The sequence below is a fragment of the Mugil cephalus genome, chromosome 11 (genome assembly GCF_022458985.1).
Source record: "Mugil cephalus isolate CIBA_MC_2020 chromosome 11, CIBA_Mcephalus_1.1, whole genome shotgun sequence".
Lineage (NCBI taxonomy): Eukaryota > Metazoa > Chordata > Actinopteri > Mugiliformes > Mugilidae > Mugil > Mugil cephalus.
Genome location: NC_061780.1, coordinates 13373433 through 13392251, shown reverse-complemented (window position 1 = coordinate 13392251; position 18819 = coordinate 13373433). Strand labels below are relative to the sequence as shown.

Sequence of the window (18819 nt, the reverse complement as noted above, 5' to 3'; positions counted from 1 at the left end):
GAGATACATTTGTTTATCATTAACTCGTGTTGAGCAACCTAAGACACAGCTGCCCCATATCTCATGAACTATTCCATGCAGAGAAATAAATCCATAAAACTGTACTGTAACAACTGTATGAGTGTTTTAAAAGCAGGTTTGGATTGGTAGTATTCGCAGTGATCTGCCCTGAAGGTTCTTGTGTTGGTTAAACGGCATCACATATTCCTATTCATGTAACACACACATGCACTTTGACCCCTCCTGACCCCCCAGATGGAACATTTGCATTGTGGTACAGTAGGAGGTAACGTGCAGCCAGTCTCCCTGCGAACACCTTTCGTTTGTGTCCTGTATGGAGCCTGAGTGTGCATTCATTGTCCCACAGTCCCGGTTATTGTGAAAACATATGGAGCCAAGATGTGCGCAGGCCAGCAGCTGGTGGTGTGATTAAAACAGAGGGTTTATAAGGTGGATTGAAACAATAACACAGCTCTTTAGGCGGGGGGCTTAAGTTGCTTTACTTCGTCCTGACACTACAGCTGGCAGCACAAACACCCAGAGACATGATGTTATTCACCTAGAAGCTAGTCAAATATGCAAATGAATTTGTGAATGAACAGAGCAGGCGATATACGGATTAAATGTTATATACTGGTTTATACTAAACTAAACTAAATTAAGCACACACCTGATCAGTAATATGTGTTGAAATTACTGGAATTTACTCCTACAGAGGAAGAACACACAATAGACTAATCATGTGACCAGTATTATAAACTAGTCACTGTAATGTTTAGGGCGTGAACTGCTAATTTAACAGATTTTAGTGCATTGCACTCACTTGAGGAAATATCTCTTCATGAGGTTGATTCAAATGACAACCACTCTGGAAAACCTGAGCTCATTCGGTTTCACAAGGTCGTTAGTTGTGTAATTGGAACCTCATTAAACGAGGCCAAAATAGAATTTAAAATACATAAATAAATAAATAAATCGTGTGGTAGTTTTAGACTCGCTCTAACATATGTACCTGTTGCAGTCATCCACAAGTAAATCAGAGGCCACCGATTTATCAAATCACATGTCATGACATGTCAGCAAACAAATATCTCCTTCCTTGTTAACACATAATGCACACACCCACTTGCCAGTTCATTACGTACTAGTGAAAAGGAATGCCTACGGCAAGAAAGGCTTGCTGGATAATTAAAAATATGTGTAAAAAAGTTTTTAATAAAAATTTCATGTATTCCTTGAGAGTCGGAGCATCGCCACCTCATGAATGAAGCAACGTCTGAGAAACATGAAAGCGCCGGTGACTCATTGATATCAAAAGTGAGGCAACATCTTCAGATTTACAGTAACTTTGGTTTGCTTGAAGGACAGTCTTGTCAGCAAGCTCATGTCGCTTTCCTTATACGTGTTAGCACATGATGAGTCACTGAGTCATACACCCACTTACCAGCTCATTAGGTCATTTTCATCACTAGTGAAAATGAATTCATTCGCATATAAGAGTACTGTATTGCATCTTAGCTTAGTGAAGGTTTTCAGCATTTGTTAGAAATAACAGAGAGCGCTGTTAATTCAGCTGTGGCTTCATGTTGAAGGCCGTGCTCTGTTGTGCTCTTGAATAATACTGTGTCGTACTGACACAGCTTGAATAGAAACACTTTCACGTTTAACTCCATAGGGTTTAACAGCACCACAAACTGCGTCCTTAAAGATGTCACGCAGTTAATTACCACCTTTTTCAGCATGAACTGAAAATTGTAACAGTCATGAAGGATGGATTTAGAGTAGGACTGTTTGTTTTTACTAGTGTACTGAACTGGCAAGTGAGTGTAATCGTGTGTAGGAAAGAAAAAAAATGTATATAATGACACTGTGGCTGTAACTTAAAGAAGATAAACCAAAAGTAAAAGAAATATCATCAATGTTCATTTTTGCCAACACAGATTTACTCTAATGGCAGCATTCAGCTGTTGAAGACAAAAGTTGAGGGCCCCTCTTAGGAAAACGTGACAATGCTTTGGCCAGATGGACGGAAAGTGAGGTAAAGAACTGATTTGTTTGATAGGAAAATAAAAACGTTCAACACACATGTGCACATGTTCCTGTGCAGCGTTTAAAGCCGGCACCGTACATGAATGAGTTCCCAAACATTCCTAGTGGACTGTCACTATGGAGAGGTACAGTAAATAAATGAACAACTTTGGCAAGTGTAAGTACATATTCACACAAGCGCCAAGAGTCGAGCTTTATCCACAATACAATTAAAGGACTAGTAAAAAAATCTGCTTATACAATGAGCTCACACCGAGAACATCCAGGGACGACAAAATTACCAGCCTCGAGGTCAGGCTCCGAGATAATGAGCTGTGGCATTGCTGCGTCCTCCTGTGAGAATACACGGCCCAGTCCGGGGACTCGGCGGGTGCAATGGAGGGTGACCGGAGCAGCTCTGCTGTGCACTCCACCCTTCACTCCACCACCAGACCAGCTCAGGAGGAAGGGGAGTGGTTTTCTTTAACTCATCAAAGACGAATCGTGCTGCACATCTCTTGTGTAAGAACGGCTGTGACTGTGGTGCGAAGAGAAAGTGAGTCACAGTGGAATAGTGTTGCCTATTCAATGGTCCTAGTCGTCATGGAAACTGCAGAGCTGACGAAAAAGTGTTAAACGATGCCAGGGGCTGACACTGACAACATTAATTGTTAAAGGAAAAGCAGCGATACGATGCAGACATCGTTTTACCCAAAAAAAAAAAAAAAAAAAAAAGTTCATTAATGTCCTACTTGTGCATTCATTCAAAACTTTAACCTGAAAGCATTTACCGGCATCTCTGAACCAACTTTAATGGCACGGCGACTCCGGTTGTTGAGTTCGAGTTCAAACATGTTTAATGGACACAAGTGAGGAAAGGGAAAGGAAGGCGTGAAAGGAGCTGCAGCAATAAAAGACAAAATGGGAACTGAAGCGCCCAGAGAGGCCTGAACGCATGGAATTAAAAAGAACAAATAGAAAACAAGGGAGTAGAAGACTTATTAATAAAAAAAGAAAAAGAGGCTTTGCATATTCACCTGTTAGTCAGTTCCTAACACAGCTCTGGCTGTTCTCTGCCCTGCTCTTATTCCTGGTTTGTCTTCCTGTTATTCTGTCTGTCCTGTGAGTCTTTTCCTGTCACCTGATGGTCAGAGATAAAGCGCAGAAATATGGAGAAAAGGTTAGGAGGGGATCAGCAGGAACGTTCTGTTTTTCCAACCGTCCGCACAGTTTTTAACTCTGCGTGTTTACCTTAAAAACAAACCTCTTCTTACATACATCGACCTGGCATAACATTATGACCACCTTCCTGATACTGTGTACTTCTCCATTGTGCCTCCAAAACAGATGAGACTCATCAGAGAATGGACATGGGTCCGCATGGGTCTGAATGTTATAGGTTGGGGGCCTTTGGGTCGTATGGGTTGAGGGGAGGGGCGTCTGTGGATCATCCCAGATACTTGATCAGTGAATTTGGAGGCCAGGTCGACACCCTGTGCTGTTTTCCACATCTTTAGAGTTATTCATAAACCATTTTTGTGTGTCATTGCTACGTGGTGGGGGTGTCTGGTCTGGTTTACAGGGTGTGGTGCATGTCTACAAGTAGCATCCACATAAACGCCAGGTCCACAAGTTTCTTACCTGGAAAAACCGCCGTGTGAATTGCACTTTGCAGAGATCAAATTCCTTTTTGTTCATTCACAAGCCCAAACTTTAGACACCAGTAACCTAGCTACCTAAAATCACAGTTCAACCAGAGATGTGGGCACTGAAAGACAAATGCTGGTATCACTGCTTACTCACACAGGCTTAAAAGGATAACCCGGTGGGCGGACACGCGGATACATTTCAGTGCCTCCGGCGTGTGAGTGTGTGTGTGTGTGTGTGTGTGTGTGTGTGCTCTGCCAGGACAGTGCTAATGGCTGAGTCATGTTGGCACAGTGTTGAGATAGAGCTGATGAATGGGAACTTCTGGCGAAGGAGCACAGAGCAGAAATGGGCCACTCTGATGCTCTTCTGTTACCTCCAAGAAACATACTGAGGGGAAAAGGACACTCAGGGGAGAACTGCAGGTTCAAGCACACACTGACAAGGCAGATCATGATCGCGTGACTGGACTTGATACACACAGAGCAGCGAGGCTCGTGGCGGAAGGTGTGAAGTCCCGGTCATGGGGGAAATTTTGAAAGTGGCGTTACGGGAGGAAGAAGGGAATGTGAACGATGACCGGTATCTGAAGTGGTGTTTGGTCCCACGTGTGATTGTCACGAGGGTGATCTGAAGGAGACACCACTTGGTGACATTTAAAAAGACAAAAGCTACAACTTCTACTTGAATATTTTTATTAAAACACAAAACATAAATAAAATATCTTTACATACACATTATGGGTGACAACCCTTAAATGAAGACTTAAAAAAGTCGGTTTCTTTGGCCTCCCTGACAGTTTTTCTCCACCATCTAACAGTTCCAAAACTTATGGTGAAAGGCCACGCATCACTCATCAATGAGGAAGTTGACGAGCGAGGCCCTGGGGGACAGAATGGCTCGCTTGATGCTGCGCTCCCTGAGGAGCTTCTGCCCGAGGGGGCTCTCCAAGACCAGCTGCTGCACCCGACTGGTGTCTTTAGACTCCTGCAGAGGCACCGTCACTGTGCCACAGGGCTTGTTGTTTATCTGAGGGACAGAAAAAGAAGGCAAAGGATGAGAGGAGGTTTTCCATTCTGTTACTTCCCAGGTTTTGCCATGCGAAGCAATACCTAAAGTCCTTCCTGGGCACGAAAGTCCCAAAAATAACAGGCTCCACCTCTCCTTCTAGATATACAGCGAAGCCTCTAAAACACATAGTTAGTGGTAGGTATGGGAAGGGCCACTCAGCCTTGTAAGTTTAGAAGCAAGAGTATGTGTGCACACGATGGATACGATCCTGCCTCTGGAAGTGGTTGCAAATTAATGTTGTGTGTGTGTGTCTGAGGCCGCTCAGCCTCCCTACTGGGACAAACCCAAGAATGTGATTAGAGGACAGAGGGAGCGAGGGAGGCCACAACAGAGAGCTCCGTCTGAAGGAAAACCAACATCATCATCATCACTGAGCGCTGGGAGCTCGAGCATGTGTGTCCTGCGCAAGTGTAAGTGGGAAAAGCATTAAATAAAAAAAGTAAAAATAAAAAAAGGCTACGATGTGTGCGAAGAAGTGTTATATACAGACGCAGCAGATGTGAAAGAGAACACAGATACACTTCCACTTAAATTAGTTTCCAGGTGACTTATCGAAGCCAAAACTATCAGTTTAACTTCCTGATCCTCAACTTTATGTTTAACCCAGCATGTAAATGTTTAAACCGATTAATTTCCTCACAACGTGAGTAACGCAAGTTCCCAGAGTAACAAGACGAGAAAGACAGGTGCTGTTCTTCAGCTGACTGTCATCACACATTGTGTGTGTGTGTGTGTGCGTGTGTGTGTGTGTGTCAGGGGATTAGAGGGTACTCTCGAGGGATACAGTTCTCCTCAGAGAAAACAGTCAGATTAAAGCAGTTTGAGCTTTGAGCCATTAGCTGAGTTGATGTTCAGGGCAGCGTGAAGACTGACACACGTGTGACTTTGTGTGTGTGTGTTGATTCATGTGAAGGTGTTGGCATGTGTGATGTCTAGATCCTACCCATACGCACGCACGCACTCCTGATGCTGACATACGCTGCTAAAAAAAAAGGAAAAAAAAGGCCTTTTCGATGCTCATGGGCAGTGAGAGATTAACAGTGAGGCAGGAACAACACATAATTATTGACCCACTTGTCCGTTTGGTTTAAGTCGCACCACTTGACATGCTGACGCAGAAATACACAGGTAGACGCACAAGTGTGGGAGCAGCCGTGCGCGTGCTTACACATGAGGACACACACAGGCTAATTATAGGCTCCCATGAAAATTACAGGCTACGGATGTAATCAGGGACCTAAGAGTTTAAGAGTGGAGAGTTTTGGTGAAATCTGCTGGAGGATGCAAGTTAAATATTTCTATTCAGAAAGTCACATTTCAGCGTCGAGCAAAGTTGAAACAGAAAAGAATAAAACTGAAAGCTCGACGCTCATTGTCGCGTAAACCTGGTAAAGTCACATCTGAGAGGGCGCGTTTTTGTGCGATCCTACCTGCACGAACACCTCCACAAAATCTGGGGCCTCCAAATACTCGGGGTCCACGCTAGGCCAGGCCTGCTGCAGGACGTCTCCTCCCCGCTGGAGGAGGGGGCTGAGTGGGTTTTCCACCTGACAAAGACCTGGGAGGGATCCAAGAGGAAAAACAGGAGAGCATCACTGACAATTACTGCAGAAACATGTTGCCAATCTAATTACTCTGACCATTCTTCAAATTTGAATGTGGAAACCCTAAAATAAAAGCTGTCATATTCATTGTACTAGTGTAACCTGACTGGGTTTTGTTAATTAACTGACATAAACTACTATCAAACAGAGAGTCAAAGCTCATCCAGGAAATGGGGAGAAAAATACCAAGTGAAGAAGACTTTTATTTGTTAACCTTTGTACCGTGAATCATCTACCCCACTAACTCCTGTCCTGAATGCCTGAGTCAAACCAGCGAGAGGACATCCTACTTGGAGGCACAAGGGAAGGATGTGGATTTCCTCTCTCCTGAACCGTGTGTGTGTGTGTGTGTGTAAAATTACAAACAACAAGTGAGAGTGAAAAGCACGGCGTGACTGACTCCAAGGGAGGTCACATGTCTGTCCTATTTATAAAGGTGCACATGATTAGCACAAACAGGCCGCACACAGCGACTCATTAAAACACGCACAGTTCCTTCTCCCAGCCTCATCTGTCAAGTTTTCCCGACTCGGGCTCTCAGCTGGACACCGTTTTTCCGGAGTCGGGCTCTCAGCTGTGCGCTGAGAGCTTGTGTACGTGTGTCAAAATGACAATAAAGGGATGTCCTCCGGGCCTGCACCAGGGGGCAACGCACGAAAAATGACGCTTTTCTATTGTTTGTTTGTTACAAAAGTCCCTGAAGCTCTGCTTTCGGTTTTGCTTGATGCGTAGTTCGTGTCTTTCGGATACAATGAACTGTACACGCACAGTAGGTTAAAGAGGAAAAAATGATGAATACTGTGGTTTTTCTCTGTGTTTGTCACATCACTGCAGGGCATTCTGGGTGTTAGATAAGCTGAAGCGACAACAACATATTTATCAGAGGCAGCATCCCTCTAAACACGCATAAAACATAACCCATTTTACCACAAACCTCACATTCTTTTCTAATTGTGTCGATCCTACTTAAATTTAACACGATCCTCCATAAATGATTCATAAAATTCTTCATCGTGTAATAGGTGACAGCTGGCTTTTTCCCTCCTGACACCCATTTTAACACTGTGTGTTCATGAGGTAACGTACTATGTGTGAATAATGTGAACTTCACCCACCTGCCCACAGTTCAGAAGCCAAGTGAGGAGCCATGGGAGCTGTCATCATAACCAGGGCGGCCAGGGCTTCCTCAAACTCCACGCTGTGCTGCAACACCCTGACTTTTGCACTCTGAACACACACACAGACATCGATTTCCAACAACGAACAATGATTGTGACATATATTTATTTTAAGGTGCTGGATCACTCACACCCAGTGTGTTGGTGAGTCCCATCAGACGAGAGATGGCCGCGTTGAACAGGAAGCCCTCTGTGAAGTAATTTGTCACCTGAAAATTCAAACAAAAAGCAACTTTTCATTGTGTTTTTTGTTCGCTGGACGCGTGGATGTTTCCGAACGGACTGATCGTGCCACGAATTATTTCAGAGTCTGCCTCTGACGAAACGTCAGACAACAATGAAGGGACAGAAATGGCACGCGGCCCCGTCAGCATTCCCGTGCTTAGCCTTCCGGGAAGACGAGCCCAATTCGGAGTTGAAGGTTGATCGCAGAGGCTTTTCTGAGGGACACATCAAAGGACAGCCTCGGCTTTCAGGGCTTACAGCAAAGAGCCGGAGGTCGTCTAAAAGCGCTGGCCCTGAAGCCAATGGAGGCTATTTATAAAGTGTGAGAGGAGACGAAGTGGATTTAAAATCAATTCCCATCCCGTTCTGTGATTAGTCTTTACTTTGAGGCCTCAGGTTGGGACAGATGTTCAGCACAGGATGGAAACGCAGGGATTCGGGAAATGCACGGCTGGACTGTGTGAGAAGTGTTGTGGTACATGAATCCTGTTACACAGACACATTACCACGCATTCCAACATTAGTGTCAAAAACAATAATTAGTTAATAGTTGATTTAAAACCTCAGCACAGATAATTGGAACAAGGTGGAAACAGAACAAAACCATAGATCCAATCATAATGAACATATATATTTGGAATTTGGGCCCATAACTGCCCCCTGCTGGTAAGAACTGGCACAATACGTCGCCACTGAGTAAACATCTTCACCATCACACATTTTCAGCCCCTTTATATAGAATCACATCCAGTCCAACGCTGTAGAAAAGCCACCTCTTGAATTGCGTAGTTCTTGTTGTCCCAGATCTTCCTAGCCTCTGCCAGCTCTTTCTTTTTCAGCAGGGAGGGGTCGGGGACGTCTCCAAGCTGCCGTGCTTCTCTCAGCTTGGTCACCAACTGCCACAGTCTGGACTGCCACCGCAGAACACCGGGAAGAGCATCGGCTGGAGCGGACGAAGAACACGCACGGAAGAAAAGAATATTTTATCAAGCTGTGGAAATACCTTTTTCAAAATGAGGTGCAAAATCTTAAAAAAACATCTGGTGGGTGTTTCTGTATGTCTGCTGTGGAGTCTGGGCTCACTCTTGACATTCCACAGGATGTCCTGTTCAGGGGGCGCGGCGTAAAGGATGTACAGTCGGACCGTGCCCACGCCGTACTGCTGCACCACCTCTTGGGGGTCCAGCCCGTTATGTTTGGACTTGCTCATCTTCTCCCACGTCACCTCGATGCGGCCGCCGCTCCGCGCCACTGGCTCCTCGCCTGGAAGAAGACGGGTTAGGGTTCAGGAGTTCAGAGACGGATAAAGAGCGGATGAATCTGCGAACACGGAAAACTTTCTTCCTCTGACAGCCACCAGTGTCTCGTGTTGATCCTGTTACCAGGCAACAGATTAAAGCAGAAAATCCTTGGCTGTGGTGCCAAAATGATTTCATGTGATTTGACTTTTGTCAAGAAGAGTAGCTTAATTTGCCAATCAATGTGTGAAAACAATGAAAGACAAAAAAAAAACAAAAAAAAACACACAGGGCCAGCAGCACAAAAAGGGGTGAGATGGGACAACTGCTCCACAATGTGCTGCGAGGTTAAAAGACATCACAGCTCGTTGTTTGGTTTATCTGTCTCACAATGAGGGATGCTCACCTCTCTCCCATCTATTACAAATGTGTCAAATGAACAAACACAGTGGGGATTTAGTTGGTGTGTACCTGTGAAGTCTATTTCTTCTCTCGTCAGATACTGGCCACTGTCTGCCAGTTTAAACGTCTGGCCCTTGATCAGACCCTGGACCAGGAGCTTCCAAAAAGGCTCCCTGGAAAGGACAGAAAGGACAGATTATGGACATATATACACACAAACACACACACACACACAAAAAACAAGAGCAGCTGCACTACAGTGTGCACCTCACCTGTGGGCCACAAGACCCTGATCCTTGCAGAAATGACTGAGGAAGCGAGCGTAGTACAGGTGCATGACGGCGTGCTCCTTCCCCCCGATGTACACGTCCACAGGCAGCCAGTGATCCGCTAGGTGGCGCTCAAAAGGCCTGTGAGGATTGAGAATACAGATCTCAATGAGTCGGTCCAGTTTGTCGGTCCAAACTAACACCAAATGTAACAGTGAACTGTAAAGTGACAAAAGAAATGCGAAGACATCTTTGTAAAATAATCATTTCTCTTTTTTCATTCTTACATTTCCTGTTGATGGAGTTAATGGAGAACTACTTTTTTTTCTTTTTTTTAATACATCCATTCATGCTAACTACTCCATTTGCCTTCTAGTTATTGCAACAAACTGCTTCATAAATGGAAGCGAAGTCCTATGGGGACACGCGAAGATACAATTTGATTAGTCAATTTCTACAATATTAACACCATTCATTCTCTCTCCTTGTTTATTCTGTTTTCTTCTGGTGCATCGCATGCTGTTATCTCCTTTTCCATTTGTCTCATTACATGCACGTGTATGTGTTATATGTTTTGTGGCAGAAATGTTCCCATTTAAGTAACTTTGGACTGAAGGAAGTATAAAAATGATAACAGGTTTTCTCATTCCATGACTCGGTTCAGCTTTGGTTTTGAAAACTGTAACGATATATTCTTTTAGCGTTTTATCAGATGGCACTGGCTGTCACATGCACACGCTCTTCCTCCAGGGGGCAGGCTGAATCTGACACACAAAAATCCTGGGTAGCATCCTGAGGCCTCCTCTGTTTTCTGGCTTAACCATCACAGGAAGAAGCACTGACGCGTTGCCTGTTTTAAAATGAGTCTCGGGAGACTTCCTCAATGCTCAGCCTCACGCGTTAACAGTTGAGCAAAGATCTATCGGTCTCTTTTCGGATCTCGACAGGACGCCTGCATGTGGTTAGCTTGAACTGCCGTGACAGTGGGCAGTAATGATTCCTTTTAGGACAGGCTGCTACCTGAGTGTGGCACCTTTCACACTAGTCATTACTCCCCTTCACACATCCCTGCCTCTCACCCTCCCTCTGTGGCCGATGGTGTCTCTGGATAATTGAACCAGGGCGAAGAAGTTATAAACTCAACTCACAACGCCGGAAATGATTTTGCCCGCCGGCTGGCAACGGCCCAAAGAGCTCAAATACATAACTACACACTCTTGCATTAACACCCTGCTCCCATTTGCTTCCTCTTACTTGCTACTTTCACCGCCTCTTTCTTCCCGTTTGGATCATTCCTCCCTGTGCACATAAGGCTCAGCAGGCCAACTGAAATGCACAAATAATGTAATTGCTTTTTCTGTTGTGCCATAATCTGTCCAGCTAAGAAAAATATTGGAAAGGGGGGGACAGTCTTCCTCCTTTTTAAAGCAGCTTTACTGCTGGGTCAGGGCACCGGGAAATTAATCTCTTTTGTAAAGCTCAGGGTATCGCCGCCATCCCAGCAGGTGTCGGCCGTGCCTCCGTAATCTCTGCTGGCACAGAACGCTACTTCTAGGGAAATGTGTGCGCGCGAGTGTGTAAAACCGTCTATGCAGCGGAGCCGTATGCCGATTTTGAAAGTGGGTTAAGTGGGAGAGGGTGTTAGTGAACTTACAGCGAGCATAATTATGTGTTTCAGTATAACTTTGGTAAAGAACAAAGTGGAAGTGCAATGTGCGTGTGAGCCAAGAGAGGAAAATCAAGTTTGTATTGACATAGCAGATACGGCACAGAGAAAAACACATTTTTTTTTTTTTTTTTTTTTGTTAGATATCTAAACAGACACAAAAAAATATGTTCACACGCCCACAGCTGGAGAACCATGTGAACCATGTGAAAGTTCCTTTTAATTTCCCTTTGTACAAACAGGACGGAAAATAAGATCGGAGCCATTTGAGCTAAAAAAAAAGGAAATAAATAAGTCCTGTTTTGGAGGCCTTACTGAGTGAAGAATGGAGCCAAGTGAAGGTTTCTGTCCATACCTGTCGGCGTTATGAGGGTCTGTGTATCTAAAATAATACCAGGCCGAGTCCACAAAGGTGTCCATGGTGTCGGTCTCCCTCTTCGCCGGGCCCTTACACCTGCCAGGACGGAGAGAGGCACAAACAGAAAAGGTAACAACAAAAATTTATATTAGGCTGAATCAGAAAGTGATTTGTGGCAGTGGGGGTGGAAGCCCCATCGAGCAGCACAGCTGAAGGCGGACTGGCTGCAGAGCTCTGTTCTTGTGCCCTGACTAACAGTTCTGTGCTAACAGGGAACAAACTGGCAGGCTGCACGCATGATCGTGTGTTTGTGTTGGAAATGCCACCTCGTGCCCCGTTTTATCCAAGCCAAACAGCACTTGGGCGCGTGATGAAAATCCGCCAGCAGCACTTTCACAGAGCAGGAGAGGACGTCGGCAAAGATGTGAGGGGGAAAGAGCGTTTTCAGATTTAAGCGTCTAATGGAACAGTGAAAGCGACTGCCTTTTACTTTATAATGAGTCTCTGCAGATTTAAAATCAGTGTCCCAGAAAGATAAACAGAGGAACAGTTCTGAGCTTTGTTACATTATGTGCAGCAGGGACCTTTTGGGACGTCTCTGTTCTGTCTCACTGTCTGTCTCTCCTTCGGTTTTATTTTCAGTCCCATTTTTCGATCACTCGCAGACACACACATCGAGAGGCAAAAAAACTCCTCGACCACCTACCACACCGGTCTATAATAAGGCTGTGATGATGAGGTAAGAGCGGGAAGGTTGCCTAGCAACAAGGCATAGGTGTAGCAAGGTTAATATTTGGAAGGCAGGTGTTATTTCATATGATGGAAACCGAGCACGCCGTCATGAAGTGTGCGTTCCCTCCACGAAATAAAGTGGAAACCTCTTGAAACGGAGAAAGAGAATTAGCAGAAAACACATTCCCCTTGAAGTAAGTAAGACTTCTCACCCCCTCTCCTGCTTCCCACCGGCCAATCAGGAGCCAGATCGCGGTTATTTAAAAGACAGCTGCAGTCAGAGCAGATTAGATGACACACACACACACACACACACACAGGTACTCTGTGTGCAGATGGCCCTTCTCTAAACCATGAAAGGGGCCTAACAATAAAATGAGGTAACCGAATCTGAAGCAAACAGTGTGCAAGAGGGTGTAAAGTGTTAGTGTGTGTTTAGAGGATGAGCCAAAAAGAGGCAAAAGGCTCTCAAACAGATGCAGCAAGGGAGGGAGCTGCCACGAAGGCTCTCATCCCAAGGCAAACGGCGTCCCATCTGCCGCGTCTACGCCCACCGAAGCATGTACGCCGCGCCGGCTGGGTGTGTCTCAATTTACCTGCGAAACCTACAGAACAACACACTTGCCTCTTTAATCAGTCTGAGCCCGAGCAGGGTCAGGCGGCAGGCCAATTTACAGCGCTGCCGAGGGTCAGAGACGAGAACAGCACACAGGAAATGACTTCCTCAAGGACAGATAAAACTCCACTCCTTCCACCCATCTCTCACCGCCCTGCCCATCTGCGTTCCACTCAAACTTTAATTGGACATGGTCGACGAGTGAAGGGAACAAATTTCGACAGACACTTTACAACGGAGGGGAGAGGGTTGAGGGGAGATAACGACGTCTCGGAGATTATAGCCATCAATCACCGCTGATGGGAGGAATTATAGTAGCTTTGTGGAAGTGAGTGAACACAATCTGATGACTTGTGCCATCTGCCACTGAGTGGGCCTTTGTTTTAATCAACATGGTGCCATGACGGTGATTAGTCTCATTCAGAGAGGAATTCCCATGTCAGCGAGGGACTCTGGAGACGCCAGTCGAGCAGTGATTCCACATTCAACACGTTCGCCGGGATCAGTTAATGACTGATGTGTCTGTGATTATGCCTGTGTGCAAAAGATAAACATGTGAGCGCGGACATCCACCGTATTTGCGCGTCTGGTTTATGTAAGCTCGCTGGACATGTCGTATGGCTCCTGCCACAGATGCCACTCATTAGATACACGCGTCAGAGCAAACCTATTAATCACATAATTTACAGGCTCCCTCTCAGGGCTCAGTGTTCTCGCAAAGTTGTCAGTCCTCTCGGCCCGCGGAAACAGCGGGCTCCTTTTGTCTGTGCCGGTCTCCCGAGGAAACACGCGGAGGAGACTGGAGGAGGTTTACACATAATTCAATTCTCACTCCAGAAACACAGGACAGGACCATGTGGTGCCAGCGACAAATGACACTGCATCCCATTTACAATATCGCAGAGCAGAATGGGGCCACTGACGTGCTAATGCTGACTGTACTTGAGGAGATGGCGCGGACCCAAGGACACTTCAATCAGTGTTACGCAAATTTTATGTTGCAAAACATAAAATTACAAAAAAAGAATTGGAATCTAGTGAATTTGGAGGCTAGGTGTGTGCTGGTATTCATATTTTTTGAGTTGTTCCTAAACCGCTTTTGTGTGTGTCAGTGTCTGGCTGCATGCTGCCATCAAGGAGTGTCATGACTATGGGGTGGGGGTGTCTGGTCTGGTCTAGGCTACATGTCTAGGTAACATCCACATCAATGCCCGGTGCAAAAGTTTCCCAGCAGAACACTGAATTGTCACAAGTTGGTCAGTGTTTATTTATTTCTCCTGTCAATGTTGTGGCTGATCAGTGTGCATCTTCATAAGCAACATCTTCTACCTATAGTTCATCACCATATAGTGGCAATACAACGGCCTTCAGCTAAGGTGGCACCGAGTCTGAACGTACAAATGTTTAAGGAAAACATTCCAATGCTTTGAATTTAATTATGATTGTGTATCCTGTGGATGCCAATCATTGCAGGCTGTTTGTCAATCACACCTAACTCAGAAAACATGAGACTGGAATACGCTACAGCAAAGAGCAAACAAAACGTTAGGGCACAATAAGCTGGCCTCCAAGTTTTATTAAAGACGAGCTTTTGTGGAGTTTTAGCAACAAAGTAAAAAGGAGTCGTTAAAAGTGAAGGGTTCGGTCCAAAATAGTGTTTGAAGACATGAAAAAAAAAAATCAAAACTTGACGCAAACCTTCCAAACATTTTCATGAGAGTTCAAGACGCTGACTCTCAAACCTACTTCTCTGCATGATATGAATCCCATGCTTTTCAACATTAATTTAAATATCATGAAGGAATAAAATACCCTGGCACCATCCCATAACACTTTATAGATGTGTCTTCAGAGAGTACACAAATACAGTGGCCATGGCAGCTACGCTCATCTGCACTTCTTCAAGATGAGTTAGAAGGAAGAAGTGAAGAAGAGCAGACCACAGCAAAAATGTATTTGGGACAACAAGCCACAAAAGAAGTGGTAACGGCAGCCATGTCTTCATCTCACCTAGGACACGTGCAGTTGACCCAGTCATGTGCAGCTGCCAGAGGCGACGCCCCTTTTCCTGTGAGAGACGGCAGCTTCGGTAGAGTGACTGGTAATTCTTCCTCAGGGACGGCAACCGGACCACAAGACGCACAGTGCACCACGGGGATGGGTGTGCCCCAGTAGCGCTGTCTGGATATCAACCAGTCCCTGAGCTTGGGGCTGGTAAGGTGACCTCCAACCCCCTGCTTCCTGGCCTTCTGGGTAATGGAGTCAAAGGCCTGCTCTCTGGTGAGGCCTGAGAACTATTCAAAGAAGAGACGATTAAAATCCTTGATATTCTTTACAATGATACCTTTTTTTATTTGTTATCAGAGACTCATCAGCACCCACTTCACCAGAGTTGATCAAAGTTTGCGTCCCATCTTCGAGGGTTTTCAGCACCGTTGACCAACTCAGATTCAAAGCTCTGGCCACAGACAGATCCTCCTCGCTACAGTCTGGGACACCTGTCACATTCAAGAGCAACATAGACGTTTAGCAATAATAATAACAATGAAAAAAAAAAAAAAAGCATCAACAGGAGGACAGGCATCTGCTCCCTGGGGAAAGAAGAAACCTCCCCGCTGTGATGCAACTCATCGTTTAAAATCCCTTGGGTTCCACTTTCGCTGCGTGACACAAACACCCACAGGTTTCACATCATTATGTCACCTACAACACTGCAGCGCACGGAGACTAGTCCACACACAGTGCGTTAAAAGCATCAGCTCAATGACAGCAGCTACAATTTGTAGGTAAATGTCACATCAGTCCGCCCGGTAACTCACCAAGAACAGTGTCCAGATAGCTTTCAAATGCCTCCTTGCGCGAGATGACCACGGGAACCTCGTGGCCGGTGAAGAGGTTGTGAGCAGTGACCTCTGTCCGGGAGTCTGGAAAGCACAGGGTGGGAATGGAAGAGGAGGTTGGGGGGGTGAGAACGACAGTGCTGCTTCCCATGGTGGCTTATTATCAACAGCCATTCACCGCTGAGACCTCTTCAGGGGAATCCCAATTAACACACACTCACCCGTCTGCAACCATACCTTGACAGTAGTACGACGGTTAAACAAACATATTTACCTCACAGAGCCCAACACGCGTCCACGCCGGCACACGGTAACATGAGCACTGATATTTCACCACTTCTTTTAATTAGGTGCTTGCAGCAAAGAAAGCAAGACATCGCAACCTATGCCAAGAACCGTTTCAAGTTCTGACAACACGTGGGCGTCGAGGAATGAGTGATATTATCCGGGAAAAGTAATGACTTATTTTTGCTTTCCTCAGAAAAGAAAAAAATAAATAAAAATCTTCTCTCACTTCAAAGGTACAGAGCAGCCTGGACTGTGACAGTCACCCCCTTCATCCCACCCTGGCTGGACAGGAAAAGAGCCGCAGCCAACGGATCCTGTCACTCAGCTGCAGGACGGAGCATCGGGAGGAGGTCATTCATGCCCACAGCCATCAGAATACACAATGCTAACTGTTAGCGGCCTAATGGTTAATGGCTTGGCTGATTGCACTGTCTGTTGCGTATCGACACACAAGACACTTTATATAACCGCACACTGAGACACTTTGGGGCTGAGACACTTTAAAATGTCTTTGTATCTCATGTTGATACATAATTGCTTGTGTATCCCATGTAAATTGGACTGCATATTATTCTCTGTAATCCTCATTCTTATCCTATTTTTAAGATTATTTTATTTTATTTTGACTCTTACTCTCATATCTATGTCTGGTCCATTTATGTTCTGCGTTATCTTGGGACGCTTGGACAAAACACTTTCCCTGCGGGGATCAATAAAGTGATCTTGAATCTTGAACCTTGACTCTTGAAACGCAGGCTTGGGTCGAGGGACAAATGAAGAGCACGGGCTGGTGATGGCGTGGAGAGATGCTCACCTCTGCCTGGCTGCAGGGCTTTCTGCAGGACGGAGCGCACCGCGCTGCTACCGTGCAGCAGCCTGTGCGAGGGCAGGATGGCCAGGTAGGCCGCTCCAAAGACGGTCTCCGGGGAGGAGCTGTAGGCCGACAGGGTGTCCCCCGTCTCCACCCCGTTCACCTGATGAGAGAGGACATGCATTTGAATATCTCACCTCCAAAGCAGCACAGAGCTGCTCTGCAGAAAAAAAAAAAAAAACATTTCTATCTTATCATCTTGCATTAAGAAAAAAAAAATGTGCCAATAATTAATATCAGATGTATTTCTTTGATACAAGGATTTTTTGCTTTCTTGAAATTCCTCTTTTGCAGTGTGATGTAATGAAGGGGACCTGCTGTTACCGACTCTTTTCGCTGCTTTAAAGAAAAATTTCATCTTATCCTGATCTTAAATTCAAAGGGCGTTTTTCTTATCTCATCTGGAGTCCAAATAAAGCGTCCAGACACTGAGAGGTGTACGCAACATGTGCAATATGCAGCTATTTGACACACGATAATGCTACAGTGAACAGTGTAATCCAATATTAATTAGATGGCACACGCTTATTAGAGGGGGTTCTAATTAACAATTAGTACACATGATGTCGAAGATAAACCAATACCTTATCTCTCTCTGGGGAGATATTTCAGTTCCTGTGGCGCTGTGCAAAGATTTGCAATAAGATAAGCGACCAATCCCATTCATCCAACACCCTGTGGTTTTAATTTCAATTACTCACAGTGCCAGAAAAAAAAAGGAAAAACCTTCAATGAAAAAAAGACAATAAAAGAAAAAAATGCATTCATGGACTCGATTTCCTCTCGAAATATTTAGACTTTTTAAATTAAAGGACTGACTTCAGGGACTTTTTTTTCCCAAAGCAGAGCAATGTAATAATTGTAGTAAAAGGACTCTCAGAGGGCTCATTTAGAAACGTCAGGCACGTGAAGAAGGCACTCTGGAAAGTCAATAGAAACTAATCCGTGACATCTGTTTGGGCAAATTGCCACTTGCAGATGAATGCAAACCGCTGGAAGCGAATAACGCCGTGAGGACTTCGATGTTTTGGAACATGATTTTTAATAGAAATGCACACGCGAACAGGGACGTAGAGAGAATCCGAAATAAAGCAAGCAATCAGTGCTCGGAGTGAAAGAGATGAAAAACAGAGGCGGGGAGGAGAGAGAGCGTCAGGGAAACACTCGGTGGAAAATGGGCTGAGCGAGCGAAAGGATGCAAGAAGAAAGCAATAAGGGTGAATGATTGAAATATGAGCGGGGGGAGAAAGGAGATGAGATTCACCTTGAGTTTGAAATCAAAGTAGCAGCCGGTGCACTCTCCAATCCAGTTCGCCTGCATGGATTTGACCCCGTACCACTCTGGAAGGTCCTCCAGGGCGTCCAAGAGGGGCTGGAGACAGAAACAAAAACACAAGCTTATTACTTTGGACAAGTTTTGGAAGGAGCTCGTTCTCCGCTTAATCGTGGAAAAGAGAAACCGTCAAATGTATGCGGCCGTCTCGCATAATTCCACCGGCTCTAACTCTTCAAAGCATAGCCAATTTACTTTGACGAAGCAGCAGAGCCCATCGGGTCACATTATCCAGACAAAAGGGGATTTTCAAAAGGTCTGACCTCCACATTCACGCGGCTTCCCTCGCTATCGCAAAGCCATCGCCTGTACAGGGGGCACACTCCTTCGCTCTCCCTTGCACACACACACACACACACACACACACACACACACACACACAACAAGCGTGATTAAAAGGAAGCTATGCATATCAACGAGGCTCAGGCCAAAAAGCCACAGCTGGTCCAAGGC

The 18819-nt window shown here is 45.4% G+C and overlaps 1 protein-coding gene across 2 annotated transcripts in view; it reads right to left on the bottom strand.

Annotated features, from left to right (window-relative positions):
* Nucleotides 1-4353: 4353 nt before the first annotated feature.
* The window catches only part of lars2 (leucyl-tRNA synthetase 2, mitochondrial), a 30437-nt gene continuing 15971 nt past the window's right edge, over nucleotides 4354-18819 (bottom strand). For both annotated transcript variants that reach the window (XM_047599393.1, XM_047599394.1), the window contains exons 8-21: nucleotides 18298-18405; nucleotides 16977-17136; nucleotides 15854-15958; nucleotides 15417-15532; nucleotides 15045-15328; nucleotides 11684-11782; nucleotides 9666-9803; nucleotides 9463-9566; nucleotides 8837-9016; nucleotides 8527-8696; nucleotides 7660-7737; nucleotides 7466-7577; nucleotides 6177-6304; nucleotides 4354-4704 (exon numbers count right to left, since the gene is read on the bottom strand). In XM_047599393.1, coding sequence (XP_047455349.1) covers nucleotides 4525-4704; nucleotides 6177-6304; nucleotides 7466-7577; nucleotides 7660-7737; nucleotides 8527-8696; nucleotides 8837-9016; nucleotides 9463-9566; nucleotides 9666-9803; nucleotides 11684-11782; nucleotides 15045-15328; nucleotides 15417-15532; nucleotides 15854-15958; nucleotides 16977-17136; nucleotides 18298-18405 — 1962 coding nt within the window. In that variant the 3' untranslated portion in view covers nucleotides 4354-4524. The remainder of the gene's footprint in view (nucleotides 4705-6176; nucleotides 6305-7465; nucleotides 7578-7659; nucleotides 7738-8526; nucleotides 8697-8836; nucleotides 9017-9462; nucleotides 9567-9665; nucleotides 9804-11683; nucleotides 11783-15044; nucleotides 15329-15416; nucleotides 15533-15853; nucleotides 15959-16976; nucleotides 17137-18297; nucleotides 18406-18819) is intronic.